The 20,449-nt window shown below is 41.1% G+C and overlaps 1 protein-coding gene across 3 annotated transcripts in view; it reads left to right on the top strand.

Moving 5' to 3' along the window:
- The window catches only part of LOC141088663 (rap1 GTPase-GDP dissociation stimulator 1-A-like), a 327,771-nt gene that overhangs the window by 18,795 nt on the left and 288,527 nt on the right, over window positions 1-20,449 (top strand). For 2 of the 3 annotated variants that reach the window (XM_073574814.1, XM_073574812.1), the window contains exon 2: window positions 12,724-12,801. The exons of the other annotated variant lie outside the window; for it this stretch is intronic. In XM_073574814.1, the coding sequence (XP_073430915.1) occupies window positions 12,724-12,801 (78 nt within the window). The remainder of the gene's footprint in view (window positions 1-12,723; window positions 12,802-20,449) is intronic. 3 annotated transcript variants of the gene reach the window in all.

Genomic DNA, 20,449 nt, shown 5'->3' with positions numbered 1-20,449 from the left:
CTTATTTACTGGCTCGTGCTGTTCAAACCTGGATGGTCCAGATGGATAAAGTAGCCAACCATTGATGGATGAACCCTGCATCCCAACAAGGCTATGACATCAGCAAGGAAAACTTCCACCTGATGAAGACGGATCCTCCGTCGAAACGCGTTGTGGTTTAAACCCATCTCTTGTCTGAGTCTCTTTCCTGCACTCCTAAGACCGTTTTCCATTTCTCATTGCTCCTATTCTCCATTGGAGGATTTTGGCTGGAGCTGTGGAGGAGGCCTGACATCCTTGTCTGCCCCTGGGTTGCTTCCTAAGCGCTCTGTTATGATTGAGTCACCGTAGGAGGCAAAAACAGAAATGCTAGCTAAGTCCAGAAAACCAGAGAAGTTGGCAGCTATCGGATTGCAGACCCCTGAACCTATCAACACAACTAGCAGTAGCCATGGGGGGTTCCTACGATGCCCTAGACCCCTCGATCACAGCCGGAGAATTAAATAGGCCTAAAGAAAGAAAGGGGAAATCTAAACTGCCCCAGAGCAGACCCCAAAGCAATAGGCAGCCCCCAACATATAATGACGGTGAAGCAAGATGAAAACACTAACACAGACAGAAAGATAGACTGAGCAAAGACGGGGCCCAAGCTAACTAGATAGGAAAGGACAGGAAGGCTGCTGTCTGCAATCCGTGAAAAACCCTATGAAAATAAGAGCCAACAGGCTGACAGTGAAAAAGGCCCTGAAGACGCTAGGCTTCAAAAAAGCTATGTCAGTACTCAGGAATATTCTGAAGACAGAGCAACAGGCAAAAGGAGATTCAGCTCACCCCAGCAGGGAATGGCAGAATCCAGAAAAGCAAGGAAAACAAAAACAAAACACGAATGCTAACAGGCAAAGCAGAAAACTTAGCTTTAGAGGAGCAGGAATCAGACTGGTGTCCTAGAAGTCCACAGAGAAATCACCCGCAGGGCAGAAGGGCATCGGCAGCCTTATATCCAGTCCGTGACTCCACTCAGCCAGTCATCCTCATTAGGCTCAGGTGCCTGATAATCAGGCTCATTACCTTCCTTTACCAGAATAGGGAGTTCACCAGACCTCAGTGACCAAGGGGAAAATGAATTCACAACAGTACCTCCCCCTCGAGGAGGGGTCACCGAACCCTCAACCACACCACCAGGGCGATCAGGGTGATCCCGATGAAAGGCACGCACCAATCTTTTGGCATGAATATCAGAGGCAGAGACCCAGGAATTATCCTCCTGACCATAACCCACCCACTTAACCAAATACTGGAGTCTCCGTCTAGCCAAACGGGAATCCAGTATTTTCTCTACCTCATATTCCATGTTACCTTCAACCAATACAGGGTCTGGAGGTGCCACCCCAGGAACAACTGGTTCAACAAACCTCTTCAACAAGGACTTATGGAACACATTATGGATTTTAAATGTGACAGGAAGAGCCAAACGAAAAGAGACCGGATTAATAATCTCCAAAATCTTGTAAGGTCCAATAAATCTAGGCTTAAACTTAGGAGAAGCCACCTTCATAGCAATATTTTTTGAAGATAACCACACCATATCACCAATCTTAAACTGGGGACCAATGGTCCTATGTCGATTGGAAAACCGCTGGGCCTTTTCCTGCGAGAGAGATAACTTATCCACCACTTGGTCCCAGATCTGGTGCATTCTCTCCACCACAGTGTCAACACCTGGGCAGGCAGAAGGCTCCACCTGCCCTGAAGAAAATCAAGGATGAAACCCAAAGTTACAAAAAAAAGGTGACATCAAAGTGGCAGAACTAGCTCTATTATTTAAAGCAAATTCGGCCAAGGGCAAAAATGAAACCCAATCATCCTGATCAGCGGAAATAAAACATCTCAAATACGACTCCAAGGTCTGGTTTGTTCTCTCTGTCTGCCCATTGGTCTGAGGGTGAAAAGCAGAGGAGAAGGACAACTGAATTCCCAGCTTGGAACAGAAAGTCGTCCAAAATCTAGACACAAACTGAACTCCTCTGTCAGATACAATGTTCTCAGGAATCCCGTGTAAGCGAACCACCTGTTGCAAAAACAGGGGCACCAACTCAGAGGAAGATGGCAACTTAGGGAGTGGTACAAGATGAACCATCTTAGAGAAAATATCACAAATCACCCAAATAACAGTCATTCTTTGAGAGACCGGCATATCAGAGATGAAATCCATTGAAATATGGGTCCATGGCCTCCTGGGGACCGGCAAAGGCATCAACAACCCACTAGAGCGAGAACAAGATTTAGACCGGGAGCAAGTCCCACAGGACTGCACAAAATTCCTGACATCATGAGACAAGGTGGGCCACCAAAAAGAGCGACTCACCAGATCTCTACTACCAAAAATACCTGGATGACCAGCCAATGCAGAGCAATGAACTTCAGACATCACTCTCTTCTTCCACTGGTCAGGAACATACAACTTTCCACTGGGACAACGCTCAGGTTTGTCCTCCTGGAACTCTTGCAGAGCAAGTCTCAAATCGGGCGAGATGGCAGAAAGAACTACCCCTTCGACTAAGATGGTAGCAGGCTTGGTCACCACGGGAGAATCAGCAAAGAAACTCCTAGAGAGGGCGTCTGCCTTGACATTCTTAGTTCCAGGAAGAAAAGAGACCACAAAATCAAAACGTGTAAAAAACAAGGCCCACCTAGCCTGTCTAGGGTTCAAGCGTTTAGCCGACTCTAGGTAAATCAAATTCTTGTGGTCAGTGAGGACCACAACTTGATGTTTAGCTCCCTCCAACCAATGTCTCCACTTCTCAAATGCCCATTTCATGGCCAACAGTTCCCGATTCCCCACATCATAGTTACGTTCAGATGGAGAGAACTTTTGGGAAAAGAAAGCACAGGGATTCATTTTAGATGTTACAGGATCCTTTTGGGACAAAACACCTCCTGCACCAATCTCAGAAGCATCCACCTCTACCTGGAACGGGAGTGAGACATCAGGTTGCCGCAAAACCGGGGCGGAGGTAAATCTTCGCTTCAGCTCCTGAAAGGAAGCAACAGCCTCCGGAGACCAATTCAACACATCAGCACCCTTCTTAGTCAGATCAGTCAATGGCTTGGCAATACTAGAAAATTTTGCTATAAATTTCCGATAAAAATTAGCAAAACCCAAAAACTTCTGGAGGGCCTTCAAAGAAGTGGGCTGAACCCAATCATAAATGGCCTGTACCTTGGCCGGGTCCATTTCAATAGTTGACGGAGACAAAATAAATCCCAAAAATGAAATCCTCTGTACTCCAAAAAGGCATTTCGATCCTTTGACATACAGGGAATTCTCCCTCAAGATCCGGAACACAGTCCGAATATGTTCCACATGAGAATCCAAATCCTTGGAGAAGATCAAAATATCATCCAGATAGATAATCAAAAATTTATCGACAAAGTCTTGGAAAATATCGTTCATGAAGCACTGGAAGACAGAAGGGGCATTAGTGAGCCCAAAAGGCATCACCAGGTACTCAAAATGTCCCTCCGGAGTATTAAACGCCGTCTTCCATTCATCCCCCTGCTTAATGCGGATAAGATTATACGCCCACCTGAGGTCAAGCTTGGTAAACCAGCAAGCACCTCTAACTCTAGAGAATAGATCTGAAATCAGGGGTAACGGATACTGATATTTAATAGTAATTTTATTGAGGGCACGATAATCAATACAAGGCCTTAAAGAACCATCCTTTTTGGCCACAAAAAAAAAACGGCACCTAAGGGTGAAGAGGATGGTCTAATATGACCCTTCTCCAATGCCTCCTTAATATAGGACCGCATAGCCTCGTGCTCGGGTACAGATAAATTGAAGAGCCGACCCTTGGGAAATTTACACCCCGGGCTTAGTTCGATTGCACAGTCATAACTCCTATGAGGAGGCAAGGACGCAGACTCATTCTCACTAAATACATCATAAAAGTCCGCCAAATAGTCAGGAACATCATGCGACTGAGGAGAGGTGGAAAAAACCGGAGCCTCACTAAAGGTACACCGACAACCCCAACTCACCACAGACACAGATTTCCAATCCAAAACTGGATTATGAATTTGCAACCAGGGAAACCCCAGAACAATGGCATCATGCAGACCATGCAACACCAAAAATCTGCAATTTTCTTGATGGTCTGGGGTGACCCGCATGACCACCTGGGTCCAAAACTGAGGTTTATTTTTAGCCAAAGGAGTAGCATCAATCCCCCTCAAAGGGATAGGCGTCTGCAGAGGTGTCATCGGAAATCCACAACGTTTAGCAAAATCCAAGTCCATTAGGTTTAGTGCTGCTCCCGAATCCACAAAAGCCTTGGCGGAAAACGTGGACAGGGAGCAGATCAGAGTAATTGCCAGAAGAAACTTAGGTTGAACACCACCAACAGAAAACGTGTGTGCAAAGCGTTTCTCTCGTTTAGGACAAACAGAAATAATATGTGAGGCATCTCCACAGAAAAACACAGCTTATTTCGCCTTCTGAACTCCTGACGTTGCGCCTTTGACAAATCTCTATCACATTGCCTAGGTTCAGACGTCTGTTCAACCGGTGGCAACACCTCTCGTGCAATCCTGCGTTCACGTAAACGCCGATCAACCTGAATGGCTAATGACATAGAATCGTCCAGACCAGAGGGAACAGGAAATCCCACCATAGTATCTTTTACGGCTTCTGACAAACCCTTCCGAAAGAGAGCAGCCAAGGCATTATCATTCCAAGAAGTAAGGACCGCCCACTTTCGGAACTTTTGACAGTACAACTCTGCAGAATCTCGACCCTGGTTCAATGCCAACAGGGTCTTTTCAGCCTGATCAATAGTATTAGGTTCGTCATACAACAACCCCAAAGCTTGAAAGAATGCATTCACATTAGTCAGAATAGGATCATCTGCTTTCAAAGAAAACGCCCAATCCTGGGGATCGCCACGCAGCAAAGAGATGACAATTTTAACCTGCTGCGCGGAGCTCTCTGACGAGTTAGGCTTCAAGGCAAAAAATAATTTACAATTATTTTTGAAACTCAAAAATTTAGATCGATCCCCAAAAAATACATCAGGTGTAGGGATCTTTGGTTCAACAGCATGCGAACGAGCAAGGTAGGCGGAAATTCCCCGCACTTCCGCAGCGAGCTGCTCCACACAATCAGACAATTGCTTTATCTCCATTGAGAGAAAAAAAAATTCCCCCTACGGCCTCAGAGATATAGAGGAAAGAATATACACACTCTTTTTTTTTTTTTTAAACACAATTCTTTCCTGCTATTGAGTACCCTAGGATCTGCGGTATGGCGGGTGATTCTGTTATGATTGAGTCACCGTAGGAGGCAAAAACAGAAATGCTAGCTAAGTCCAGAAAACCAGAGAATTTGGCAGCTATCGGATTGCAGACCCCTGAACCTATCAACACAACTAGCAGTAGCCGTGGGGGGTTCCTACGATGCCCTAGACCCCTCGATCACAGCCGGAGAATTAAATAGGCCTAAAGAAAGAAAGGGGAAATCTAAACTGCCCCAGAGCAGACCCCAAAGCAATAGGCAGCCCCCAACATATAATGACGGTGAAGCAAGATGAAAACACTAACACAGACAGAAAGATAGACTGAGCAAAGACGGGGCCCAAGCTAACTAGATAGGAAAGGACAGGAAGGCTGCTGTCTGCAATCCGTGAAAAACCCTATGAAAATAAGAGCCAACAGGCTGACAGTGAAAAAGGCCCTGAAGATGCTAGGCTTCAAAAAAGCTATGTCAGTACTCAGGAATATTCTGAAGACAGAGCAACAGGCAAAAGGAGATTCAGCTCACCCCAGCAGGGAATGGCAGAATCCAGAAAAGCAAGGAAAACAAAAACAAAACACGAATGCTAACAGGCAAAGCAGAAAACTTAGCTTTAGAGGAGCAGGAATCAGACTGGTGTCCTAGAAGTCCACAGAGAAATCACCCGCAGGGCAGAAGGGCGTCGGCAGCCTTATATCCAGTCCGTGACTCCACTCAGCCAGTCATCCTCATTAGGCTCAGGTGCCTGATAATCAGGCTCATTACCTTCCTTTACCAGAATAGGGAGTTCACCAGACCTCAGTGACGAAGGGGAAAATGAACTCACAACAGCGCTCTTTAATGACCGCTTATCACTGATTCTTATCAGCAAGGAGGTGGCTAAGTCAAGTTTGGGCCAGAATCATGGGGAGAAAGCTGGTAGGCCCTATTTAGGGTCCCTGAAGGTGTGAAAATATGTACAGCAAAGTATATAGCGTTTCTGACTGACTACTTTCTTTCATAGTACAAAAAAAGATCTGTGCAATCTATAGTAAAATCATCTTCATGCATATCAATGAATACCTCTGAGTCGGCAGCTATGTGCATAAGAGTATGCTGTGTGCAGCTATGCGCATAATGGTGGCCACATTTGTGGGGTGCCACCATCCTCCTCTGACCTCAACCCTATTGAGAACCTTGAGTATCCTTAAGCACCTTATGAAGGTGGGAGGAGGTTCACATTAAAACGGCAGCTATACTGACAGACTGCAGAGAAATTTAAGCCAAAACAAACCGAAAACTCAAAAGTTCAACGGAAGCAAGAATTGGGATATCAAAGGTGATATCAAAGAAAGGGTCCTATGCTAACATGTAACTTGTCCTGTTAAGATATAATTGGCTGAAAAGGCTTTTGTTTCCAGTAAATGTGATCTCTTAATACAGCACATTTAACAAATGACCATTTTCCGCTCTTTACAACCTGTAAAATGTTTGGAAACTCTGTTTTGCATCATACAGTAGTTTGGAACAGTGCATTTTAAGGTTTTAAATACTGTTATCATTGGGAAACTTATCCAATAAAATTTCATTTGAACTCTAATGGTTGATGATTTGAACATTATAATGACTCATTTGCACTGATCATTTAGGAAAATCAGAGAAAAATTTGCCTAATAATGTGTAATTGTGGCATATTTTAGCATTTTATTTATTTGCTGCTGGTGGAGAAATATGTCTTATCAGAGGTCATTTCAGTTGTATGATCACTGAGGCAATCAATCAATTAATCATCCAACATGTGTCATCAAGAGATTTCTGTTTGTTGCCTATCATTACATTGCAAGTGTGTCAAATGGAAGCCTGTCATTGTTATGCATAGCAGTAGCTAGGAGGCTGTAAGGCTTCGCAAGGTTTTTTGTTGTGGTTGTGTTGATGTTTAATATGTTTGGGAGTAGTACATGGTTGTCTGGATTCGAAATCTGTTTTTTTCGGTTAATTTCTCTATCTCACTGTACCTATTCACTTCACTGAACAAAAACCTTGCAGGAGCTGTCAGACAGATTAAATTTGTGGTTCCTGGGCTGTGAATTCTAATTAGGTTTTCCACCACTGACACTTTGCACAAGCTAAATTTAGGATGGCAGAGGCTTAGGACTGGAAGAGACCCAGGACACACTCCTTAATTGCATCTAAAGAGAACTGGGGAAAACAAAGGATCTTCCTTATATTGATAAATTAGAGCAATAAAAAGGTTTCCTATGTAAGTGACAGAATAACTATAGCGGTGCAGCAACAAATAAGTGAGCGTTTTACTGCATCGTAATAGCAAATGACACATTTTACAGTCGTTCTTGAAACAAACTAATTCTGATCTGGTTGTACCTCTGCTTTTGGCAAGAAAGTGAGAGGGGCTCTTGCCCTGGAGGACTCATCTAAGCTAACTACATTGCTTCCCATTCATTTTAATGGGCACCGTTTATATCTACTTTGTAGCAGTGGCAAAATAATCTAAAATCCATGTAAACAGGCAACAGAAAAAGTAGCATGGAATTAAGGGCATGGTGCATATTCTACTAAAGGTGATTTCATCTTCTCGTTAAATGGAATCTGTCAGCAGCTGTTTGCTATGCAATCTGACAGCAGCATGACGTATAGGCAGAGACCCAGATTCCAGCGATGTGTCACTTAGTTTACTGGGTGGAGAGCTCAGATGTTGAGCGCTGTATGTAATACCTCATTGACGTGCGGAAGTTACCACCCTGCCATGGCAGTGACAAAAGGAAACAATTTGTGACCCCGGGGTTGCATTTAATTCGTCTCTGCTCCTTGGCAGTGAGATGCAATGTGATGCACTCCAGCTAATTCAGGAAACAGGGTGGACACAGGGTCGGTTGCAACCTTTAACTTGTGCAAGAATGACAGGTACATTTATCTCAATGGTTCTTGAACACAGTTTCCATTCTATTGCAGCAAGCACAGTTACTGGGAAGTGAGAGCAGTTCTCAGGCGAGGTCCTGGTGCAGTTACAGTATATGTGTCTTGGGTGCACAGCTTCATTAGCAGCTCGGACCTGCATAATCATTGTCCATGCTGACTGCAGCTGAGACATTGGTAGTTTATATAGAAGAGTTATGGCTGCTCTCCGACCTGCCTCCTCAGATTCTATAGGCTCAGGGCCGGCCCGAGAGATTACGGCGCCCTAGGCGAAACTATTTTGTTGCGCCCCTACTATTCTTGGCAGTAGATGAAAACTTGGGATATAAATTTAGGAGCAAAATAAACCACAACAACAATGATTAATTAACTCTCTCCTAACTCTTTAATCTTCTGAGAAGTTGTATAGGACAAATATATACAAAGTAATCAATAACACAAAACAAAAACGACCATAGGTAATTAAAATTTTTGTTTCCTTGCCTTTTTTTTTTTAAAAGGATGACACTAAGTCACCGAGATGAATTTGTTTAGCAACTTCAGAAATTGTTGCCAACCCAACCAACCTCTCTTGCATCATATTTGCCCTTAAATATGTACACTTTTCTTTCCATCCCTAAAACTTTTTGCCTTTTGAAAAGATTTTTTATAATTTTTTCTATTTTTTCTCTGGCGCCCCCTTTGGGTCGGCGCCCTAGGCGGCCGCCTTCTTCGCCTATACGTTCGGGCAGGCCCTGTATAGGCTCTATATTTGCATAGGATAAGGAGGTCTAAGAACAGCTCTTTTCTCCTCAACCACATGACACCACAACATGTCTGCCAGGCATCTTTCCTCACACATACGTCTGTCTGTTCCTTGCAGGAAGACTTTACACACTTACGTTGACTCGACTCTCCGAATGAGGCCGGTGTACATGTAATACGCCGATATGGTTTCTATATGCAGTTTGTTTGTGGAAGTTTCCTGACAAACATCATTTCACTTTGAGGCCACATTCACACGTTCAGTATTTGGTCAGTTTTTAACCTCAGTAATTGTAAGCTAACACCAGGAGTGGGTGATAAATGCAGAAGTGGTGATGTGTGTCTATGACAGGAAGAAAGGGAAAGGGAGTGGGAGCTTCCACGTAGGGTCCTAGGCCAGCCTGAGGTAGAAGGATATCACTGGAGGGTGCTGATCGGGGTGGTGAGCGCAGTCATGATAGTTGAAAAGGGAGGATTCGTCCAGCACGGCCATCGAGATAAAAAAATCAATTTATTAAACCATATTGAAAGAAAACCGACGCGTTTCTGGTGCAGCAGAAGTGACCTTAGTCATAGGATGTGTTTCTATTATACTTTTGCTCTGATTGCCCCACTACTGGCTTTGGTTTACAAATATTGATGTAGAATACTGACCAAACGCTGACCGTGTGAACGAGGCATAACAGTTTAACATATGATTAACGCCGTAGTATCCTGTGCATATTAGTGTAAATCAGAGTCTGCAGTATGTAGCAGGATTTGATATCTGCATCCTGGTACATGAAGTAATATTAACCATTACACACTGCAGTAATGACCATGTAAAGACATTTGTGCTAAAAGATAACAGATAACACTCTGTTGTGCCCTGGTTTGGGGTACCACACGTACAGTATAACCCCCCACACCACAGCTATCTGTGCATTGTATAGTGACAGAAGCTGCTAAATCAGTGGTTGGACTAGGAGGCACAAGACAGCGAGTCCTGTAGTGGTAATCTCCTGCTAAAAAAGACTCATTTTATTGAAACAGAAACACACAGACCAGCATTACAGGAATCAAGGTCTCTGCCCTTACATCATGGTGCGCTCAGATTAAATAGCAAAAAGCGGCTGACAGATTCCCTACAAGAGCGTAAGTCTGCAGTGATATTAGTGTTATAGTGAAAGGTTGTTCCCAGATACAGTGCCTTGCAAAAGTATTCGGCTTCCTGGTACTTTTCAACCTTTTCCACATATCATGCTTCAAATATAAATACACAAAATTTAAATTTCTGGTGAAGAATCAACAACAAGTGGGACACAATTGTGAAGTTGAACGAAATTTATTGGTTATTTTAAATTTTTGTGGAAATTCAAAAAACTGAAAAGTGGGGCGTGCAATATTATTCGACCCCTTTACTTTCAGTGCAGCAAACTCACTCCAGAAGTTCACTGTGGATCTCTGAATGATCCAATGTTGTCCTAAATGACTAATGATGATAAATATAATCCACCTGTGTGTTATCAAGTCTCCGTATAAATGCACCTGCTCTGTGATAGTCTCAGGCTTCTGTTTGAAGCACAGAAAGCATTATGAAGACCAAGGAACACAACAGGCAGGTCCGTGATAGTGTTGTGGAGAAGTTTAAAGCTGGATTTCGATACAAAATGATTTCCAAAACTTTAAATATCCCAAGTAGCACAGTGCAAGTGATCATATTGAAATGTACGGAGTATCATAGCACTGCAAATCTACCAAGACCCCGCCATCCCTCTAAACCTTCATGTCAAACAAGGAGAAGACTGATTAGAGATGCAGCCAGGAGGCCCATAATCACTCTCGATGATCTGAACAGATCTACAGCTGCACAGATCTACAGCTGAGGTGGGACAGTCTGTCCATGGGACAACAATCAGTCGTACAATGCACAAACCTGGCCTTTATGGAAGAGTGGCAAGAAGAAAGCCATTTCTCAAAGATATCCATAAAAGTGTAATTTAAAGTTTGCAACAAGCCACCTGGGAGACACACCAAACATGTGGAAGAAGGTGCTCTGGTCAGATGAAACCAAAATCGAACTATGTCAAACAATATGTTTGGCGTAAACGCAACACGGCTCATCACCCTGAACACACCATCCCCACTGTGAAGCATGGTGGTGGCAGCATCATGGTTTGGGCCTGCTTTTCTTCAGCAGGGACAGGGAAGATGGTTAAAATTTATGGGAAAATGGATGAATCCAAATACAGGACCATTCTTGAAGAAAACCTGTTGGAGTCTGCAAAAGACCTGAGACTGGGATGGAATTTTGTCTTCCAACCATACATTGATCCCAAACATAAAGCAAAATCTACAATGGAATGGTTCAAAAATTAACGTATCCAGGTGTTAGAATGGCCAAGTCAAAGTCCAGACTTGAATCCAATCGAGAATCTGTGGAAAGAGCTGAAAACTGCTGTTCACAAACGATCTCCATCAAACCTCACTGAGCTCGAGCTGTTTGCCAAGGAAGAATGGGCAAGAATTTCAGTCTCTCGATGTACAAAACTGATAGACACATTCCCCAAGTGACTTGCAGCTGTAATCGCAGCCAAAGGTGGCGCAACAAAGTATTAAGTTAAAGGGGCCGAATAATATTGCACGCCCCACTTTTCAGTTTTTGAATTTCCACAAAAATGTAAAATAACCAATAAATTTCGTTCAACTTCACAATTGTGTTCCACTTGTTGTTGATTCTTCACCAAAAATTTACATTTCGTATTTTTATGTTTGAAGCATGATATGTGGGAAGAGGTTGAAAAATTCCAGGGAGCCAAATACTTTCGCGAGGCACTGTAAATCACATACTGGACGTATTGATACATACACCATTTCTTATTTGCATGGGCAATTTTCTTTAGTATTTCCATTGATTCTTTGCAGGGTCATTGCTAAAGACAGCTAGAAATAGCTGAGATCCCAAATCTTCTAATAAAACATGTCCTTCAATATACCACTATAATAACAGTAATAGAAAGCTTTTAAGGAAATCATATGAAATGCAGCGAGCTGTCTATTCCGGCCATAAAAACTACAAAAACTCAATGTCAGTAATGGAATTACTGCAGTTAAAGCACACAATCCATTCATGAATCAAACCGATAAGCCATTTTTCTCATTGGGTGCTTTTAAATGCTTCATTTTTCCTCTTAAAAAAGACTAACTGGTCACTTATCCTGGAGATTACTTTTTACAAAGGGTTTCAGGAACAGGACCCCCCCCCCAATAGCCATGTTATTATCTGAGTACCTTTTATAAAATAGATGTTGTAATTATTGGGCATTATCAAACAATGGTCATTATAATGTATAGGTGACCATTAATGCCATGGCTGTCATTAATAATCCAAGTGATTTTATGAGAATTAAAGGGCTGCTCCCATCATATAATGTGATGGAATATCATAGAATCATAGAATCATAGAATCATAGAATCGTAGAGTTGGAAGGGACCTCCTGGGCCATCTGGTCCAACCCCCTGCTCAAAGCAGGATTCGCTAAATCATCCCAGTCATCATTTTACTTACTTATATTGAAGGTAAGCTCACATGAGCATATAACAAAATCATTTGGGTTTCATCCAACTTCTTTATCAGGAGAACCACAATATTATGACAAATATTCTGTTTTTCCTGATGAACTGGTTGGTCCAACTTTGAAACACTTGAAGAATAAACCTCATGGTCTATTTCCTTTATCGTCCTCTGGATTTCTTGAATGCCGCACAGCAGCTCAGACTAATACTCCTATCCTCCTTTTAATTGCTCTCTACAGCAGGATTTCCTGACCTGAGGGTACTGCAGCAGCTGTCATACCTTGATTCCTCAGTTTTGGATTATACAACCCCAAAAGGTGAGCAAGTCCTATATCTCTCACCTGAACCAATTTCTCCACCAGATAAGACCCTATTGCGCTCGTCTTTCCCTCTTTTTCTACTTTTCTGATTAGGCACTGCTGGTCTTTGAATGAAAAAAAGACTGGTGCAGTAGACAACATTTGTCATTTTCCCCTTGACTTTTCTGAAGCTGAAAGTAAAATACCTTTACTCAGGTTCTGATTAAAAAAAACGTATATGATATAATGCAGGACTTAGATACAGGTCCATATGAACTATGGCATAGTATTTGCATTATCAAAACTTAAAGAGGAGCACTTACACCAAGACTTTTATCCTCTTAACCCCTTAAAATTGCAGGTATGCATTAAAAAAAAGTGGTTGTTAAAGGGCCTTATTCCCTCATTACCATTTTAAAATGTTTATCAGGAATAAGGTTATAGCGCCCCCCAGCATTGGAAAACCACCAGGGTTTCAGCTACTGGGGGTATCTGAGACTCTGGAGAACACAATCAGGGCCGTTTTTCCCATCCCTGATCACTTAAAAGAAAAAGTGTGCCCGATATTAAAACCATTTCTCTGTCTTCTGACATGAAATATATATGGCTACAGAAATAACTTGAATCTGACAAAAGTAATAATAAATCAAAAATCTATGAAAATGAACAAATGAAAGTCAGACATTGCTTTTCTTCCATGCTTCCACAGAATTTACAAAAAAATAAAACTCATGAAATAGGCCTGGACAAAAATGATGGTACCCCTGAAAATAATGTGACAATAAGGGACATGTGAAATCACGGTGTGTCCACTAATTAGCACCACAGGTGTCTACAATCTTGGAATCAGTGAGTGGGCCTGTATAGAGGGCTACAGATACTCACTGTGCTGTTTGGTGACATGGTGTGTATCACACTCAACATGGACCAGAGGAAGCGAAGGAAAGAGTTGTCTCAGGAGATTAGAAAGAAAATTATAGACAAACATGTGAAATGTAAAAGTTATAAGACCATCTCCAAGCAGCTTGATGATCCTGTTACTAAAGTTGAACATATTATTCAGAAATTTAAGCTTCATGGGACTGTAGCCAACCTCCCTGGACGTGGCCGCAGGAGGAAAATTGATGACAAATCAAAGAGACGGATAATACGAATGGTAGCAAAAGAGCCCAGAAAAACTTCTCAACAGATTAAAGGTGAACTTCAAGCTCAAAGAACATCAGTGTCAGATCGCACCATCCGTCGTTGTATGAGCCAAAGTGGACTATATGGAAGACGACCAAGGAGGACACCATTGTTGAAAGAATGCATAAAAAAGCCAGACTGGAATTTTGCCAAACTACATGTTGACAAGCCACAAAGCTTCTTGGAGAATGTCCTATGGACAGATGAGACAAAAATTGAACTTTTTGGCAAGGAACATCAGCTCTATGTTCACATGTTTTTTTTTCAATTCTGTGGAAGCATGGTTGAAAAGCAATGTCTGACTTTCATTTGTTCATTTTCAGAGATTTTTGATTTATTATTACTTTTGCCAGATTCAAGTTATTTCTGTCACCATTGTGGGTTTTTCTGACATTAAACGAGGGGTACCAACAATTTTTACCATGTGTATATATATATATATATGTCAGAGGAGAGAGAATGGAGTTCCAGATGGCGGGCACATGCGCAGTGCACCAGCTGAGATCTGTCAGCCAGCAAATGGCAACAGGAGGGATTTTTACTGTTGGTTCATTTTGATCACTGTGATAGGGTCTGTCACAATGATCATGAGCCAATAATTAGTATGTCATCTTATCCTGTGTCATCCTCTTATTCAGATCACATTTTTTTATTTTATAATTTGTATTTCTCTCATTTTTTGCCAATAGGGTTAGGGTTGAGCTAGAATTAGAGTTGGGCTAGGTTTAAGGTTAGGTTTTTTCAAAAGTTAAAAAAAAATGATGACGATATGAAGACTAGTGTTGAGTGCAAGTGTTCGCTACTCGACTTTGGGGTCACTCGAGAAACCGCGATACTTGGTGCATACTGGAGCACCCCGATGCAAAACACGTGTAGTGAGCAATGAGCACTTGCGCTCAACACTAATGAGGACATATTCAATATGACGACTCAATGTTATCAAATTCTGTGTAGTACATTTGGGTTAAAAATCCTCAATATACCCCTGGATAAAATCCGGGGCTCTCAAAACGCTACATGGTGCTCAAACAGTTGTTTTCCCCACATATGGGGTATCACAGCACTCAGGAGAAATTGCACAACAAATTTTGGGGTCCATTTTCTCCCGTTTTCCTTGTAAAAGTAAAAAAATTGGGGCAAAAGCAAAATTTTTGAGTAAAAAAGTAAAATATTCATTCTTTCACTTGCACATTCCATTAATTCCTGAGAAGCATCTGAAAGGTTAATAAACTTTGTGAATGTGGACTTGAGCACTTTGAGGGGTGCAGTTTTTAGTGCGGTGTCACTTTTGTTTTTTTCTGTCATTTAGGCCCCGCAAAGTCACTTCAAATGTGATGTGGTCCCTCAAAAAATGGTTTTGTAAATTTTGTTGAGAAATTTCTGATCAACTTTTAACCCTTCTAACTTCCTAACAAAAAATATTATGTTTCAAAAATTGTGCTGATATAAAGTACACCTATGGTAAAAGTTATTTATTAATTATTTTGTGTATTATAACTATCTGCTGTCAGGGCATAAAAATGTAAAGATTGAAAATTGCGAAAGTATAAAAAATGTCAAATTTTCAATATTTTCATAAATATGTGCAAATTGTATCTGCCAAAATGTGCCACTAACATGAAGTGCAATATGTCTTGTAAAACCTCAGAATCAATGAGATCTGTTGAAGAGCTCCAGAGTTATTACCACATAAAGGGACACTGGTCAGATTTTAAAACTTTGGCCTAATCATTAAGGTCAAAATTATCTCCATAACTAAAGGGTTAATATTATACTGTTTTGCCATCATATTACTGTATATAGCACTGCATACTTACAAGTGCTCATTTTCCCCTTCTACCCAGCTAATCCTGTTCTTTTCCATTAGGTCTATGACATCACATCATTAAAAATTGACTAAGCTGAATAGCTAAGCTCTATATAGAAAAAGGAAGACAATTTACCCTGCAGGAATCACTACAAAAGTCCCTGAAAGTAGAATGAGCAGCTGTGTCAGGAGTTGAAGAAGAAAAGGAAAAATTCTAGGAAAAGGGACTTCCAGTTTCTATATAGAGTAAAGAAAAGAGAATTTACTGGGTAGAAAGGCAAATTGAGCAATTGTAAGTACACAGTGCTATACAATATGATGAGTGCCATATATTAAGAGGATAAAAACTTTGATGCTGGTGCTTCTTTAAGAGTGATGAACAAAAAAGGATTTGTGTACGCCCAGATACATTGCCAGTAATTGTGTTATGGGCACCTATACATTAAGCTTGCTCTAGGTAGATGACTCCATATGTATAATGGGAGTATATAAAAAAAAATAAAAACACATAAATAAATTCAGGTATATATGTTGGTTAATTACACTAGACCGAAGTTACTAGCATAATTTACTAATTTTGTGTAAGAAGTCACAGACATATACGGTATATGTACAGTGCGCTCAATGTGGTAAACTAGAAAACTAATTAATTAAGAGAGCTAAAATATAACAATTTGCCCCCAAGATTCCATACACTGCTCAGAGTCTGGGTTGTGGAACAATCATGCTGTATATGGCCTTTTGGGCTGCATTACATTGCTCTGTTAGATTTTGTACCATGAAGTTATTCTACCTTTACCACTTCGTGGCATGGCAATTTTTTTTCTCTTGACAGCAAATAGGCTCATTTTGCCATGATTTTTGGTGCATTTTTGCCACGGTTTTGTATGCATTTTTGCATGCATTTTTGTACAGCAATTAAGGCTTTTTTGAACTAATTAAAGATATTTAAAAAAAAGTTTTGTGATGTAATTTCTTGGTTCAACACTATCTTTTTGATTCTGATGCAATAGCATCAGGGTAATGGGATTAGGGCTTGGTGTCACTAGCTGTCATTGACACCAAGCCCTAGGGTTATAAAATGAAAGGGTTTCAGCCCAACAGGATTGTTATTGAATTAGCTTGCATAAGGTTTCCATAGCATCTTTGGCCCATTTCTGTAAGGAAAAAATGCTGTGAAAATGCATCAAAAACGCACTGTGTGCACATAGCCTAAGTCAACGCTAAGCACAGTACAACCTATTGTCTTTATATTACAAAGGATATGACAGTAAACTACACCAGTAAACTTTAGGAAAGCGCCAGCTTAGAAATTCATATTAGTGTCTACTCGTTTGGTCTTATTTTGTACAGTAAAATATACCCAGAAAAATACTTTGGGCTGTCATATTTCTCTCAGACCTCGTGACAGATATTTCTAATTCCATGAAAACAGCACAGCATTCTATAAGAAGTCATCCAAATCTTGGCCCTAAGGACATTTTTGATCTAGTTTATTCCAATATATATTTTTTTACATGATTTTTGAATTCTCAATTTCTGGTCACCTGAAATGTCATAAGAAGAGAGCTATACAATGGATATCCCAAGAGTGACTTAATTCTTAGCCTAGATACAGATAATATTGCTACTAATTTATTACACTGCAGCGCTGACCTTCTGAAAAGATTAGGGGAAATACACCCAGGTTATTGTTTCTAGACATCTATAACATAAGCCGTATATACTTTACATTTCACCCATTTTAGGATCGGCACTTTTCCATTTCTTGCTCCTTCACGTGCCTGTGTTTATGGATGATACAGATGTCCAGGCAATGAAAATGAGTAATATCTTTGCTCTAGCCTTTTTACTATAAGAAGGAGAACATGAGATTAAACCACAAGCCTGACAGGCATATAAATATTAGATGGAGGGATAGAATTACACTACAGCGGAAATAATGTAGAAAAAATAAATACATGACTGGTATAGTGTAGTCTTATATTATATTGCAATTTCAGGTAATTTTTAGAGCCCCATACATCAGAAAAGTCTTAAAAACAGCTGCTACTAGTTTTTACTTTAGCAACATTATTCTAAAGATTTTCAAGTGACTCGATTCAGAGACATACTGATGTGGATAAATGACAATTACTTTACCAATTGTAATTGATCCAATGTGAAATACATGACAATAAGATATATTAAAGTGGTAATAAATGTGGAAAGATTGTTACATATGCTGTGACTGCTAATATTAAATAAGAAGGACAGTGCCAAATAATGCATATTATTATTCTTCTGTAGGTTATAATTGTTATTATGGGCTGTAAATTCAGTTTTGACTTTTGCCAAGTCCATGATTAAAGCATTGGCGTTGATGGCCATGGATACCAATATCTTGGATCCAAAAGTTCACTGCTACCTGACAAGCTTCACTGCCCACTGTCCAAGAACAGCTGCTAGGCATAGATAATATCGACCTTCTGCTCCATGATTTTAGGGGTCATAGCAATTAGACCCCACCAATTACATATTTATCACAAATACTACGGATGTATATCAATGTAAAGTATTTTAAGGGGTTCTCTGACAAAGAAAGAAATGCATGAGCATCTTGCTCACTGTGCAGTTATTAGCATCTTTAAAATTATTTCAGTCCCATTGCTAAGAACAAAACTCTTCTTACACATACCAGAACTGGTTGTGTCTCCTGCTGTCACAGGTTTACTGTGACAGAGAGGGGCCCAAAGACTGCACCGTCTGATTTCACGTACCCCTGCACTGATCAGAAGCATTTCACCTTCATATTAAACAGTGGTTTCTGTTAGCAATGCAGGGGTTAATCTGTTCAGCTTGGAGACTCTGAGGCTTAAAGCTTGGATGATCTCAGCTGTTCAGTATTGACCACTTCCCTCTCCTATATATACCTTCCTCTGGTAATCAAGCCAGTAGTAAGTCTTGTACTGCCTGGTGAGGAGTGGAGGAATCTGTGTTGGTAGAGGCATTTTAGAGAGTTGTTCTGTGACTGCTGCTTGGCGTTTTGGCTGCGTGCATAGTCCCTATTCTCTATTTTGTTTACCTCTGGTTCTCCCCAGTGTTCCTCTCTGTTGTCTGTGAGTGCATATTTTGCATGATTGTATTTACATACACTATTCCTCTCCACTTCCCTGGGTGATAGAGGGGGCAGATAAGGGCTGATTCAAAAGTTCAGCAAAGTACGTGGCCCCAGCATCTTCACCATCACAAGTAACCTGTGGAGCAGGAATAGCTAGAGCGCCCATAGCATTAGGGACAGGGAAGGAGCCCCTGGCCTCGGGATATCAGACAAAAGAATCATGACTAGTGTTGAGCGATAACATCCGATATCGTGAAATATCGGATCGGATTGGATCGGACCGATACCAAAAAAGTATCGGGTATTGCCGATTCCGATACCGGAAACCAATGCAAGTCAATGGGACAGAAATATCGGAATAAAAAAAAACCCTTTCTTTCCTTGTAGGTTAATTCTACATGAAGAAAAACAACTAAGAATAATGTAGAATGTATTGGAGGAGGTGGAGGAGACATTAAAGGCATAGAGGTTTAGCCTAATCAAATGGAATAGCAGGAATAATTTTTTTTTTTAAAGACGATCGGAGTTACAAAGATATTGACAATGTTAATCTTTTTTATATTTTGTCAGATATGTATGTTTCACTACTTCCATGCTCTTCACCTTCTTTTTTACTTCTCCCACACTTTCTCCTTCATGATCCTCAGCAGCAGCATCTTTTTCATCAACTTCTTCTTCACCTTATTCATCTTCTTCTTCTTCACCTTCTTCCTATTATTCTTTTTTTTACATTATTCATATTCTTCTTATTCAACTATTATTCTTCTTCATATTCTACTTCTTCATATTCTTCCTATTCTTCTTCTTCATCATATTCTTATTTGTGACAGGCATTCCTGTAGTTGTTATCTATAAAAGTTTGAAGATTACACCTTCCGTTCTGCCTGTCACAAAAGATTTACAACAGGATTTGTCCGTGTTCAGTTTGGCACCACCAGGGGCACCACGAGGAGGAACGGACTCACCCCCATACACTGCTTAGTCTTCTTCTGTTTATACTTTAGATAATATCTTTTGCTCTGATTTTTAGTCTTCTGCTTTTTGTTCTGCAGCTTCTTGGTCTTCTGCTTCTTGATCTTCAGTCTCTTGTTGTTCTGTATCTTGGTGGCTGTCTTCATGTTCTTTGTCCTCTTGGTCATCTTCTTCAGGGTCATCTTTTTGGTCTTCTTCGGGGTGGTGTTCCGGGTCGTCGTCTTCAGGGTCATCGTTTTCGTGGTCCTCGTCTTCTTCGGGGTGGTCTTCAGGGTCGTCGTCTTCAGGGTTGTCGTCAGGGAGATCCAGAGTGATAATAAACAAAAACCATTTCCAAAAGCTTGAACTTGGAAAAGTAGCAGAAGGTACAAGAAGGCTGAGGAACTGCTGAGAACCAGCTGACGGTGCTGGAACCCGGATGGGTAGCCGAAGCTGCAAGAGCCAATCGAACTAGCGAGGACCAGCTGACGGTGCTGGAACCCAGTTACTAAGCAGGAGGTACCTGTGCTAGAAAGCACTACCAAGGACCAGCAGACATTGCTGAAACTCATATACCGAGAAGGAGGCACCTAGGCCAAAGGCTCTGCCTGGAACCAGCTGAC

Source organism: Dendrobates tinctorius, unplaced genomic scaffold, assembly GCF_039654945.1.
Source record: "Dendrobates tinctorius isolate UK_male_01 unplaced genomic scaffold, ASM3965494v1 ptg000040l, whole genome shotgun sequence".
Lineage (NCBI taxonomy): Eukaryota > Metazoa > Chordata > Amphibia > Anura > Dendrobatidae > Dendrobates > Dendrobates tinctorius.
This window is presented reverse-complemented; position numbering and strand designations above follow the sequence as displayed.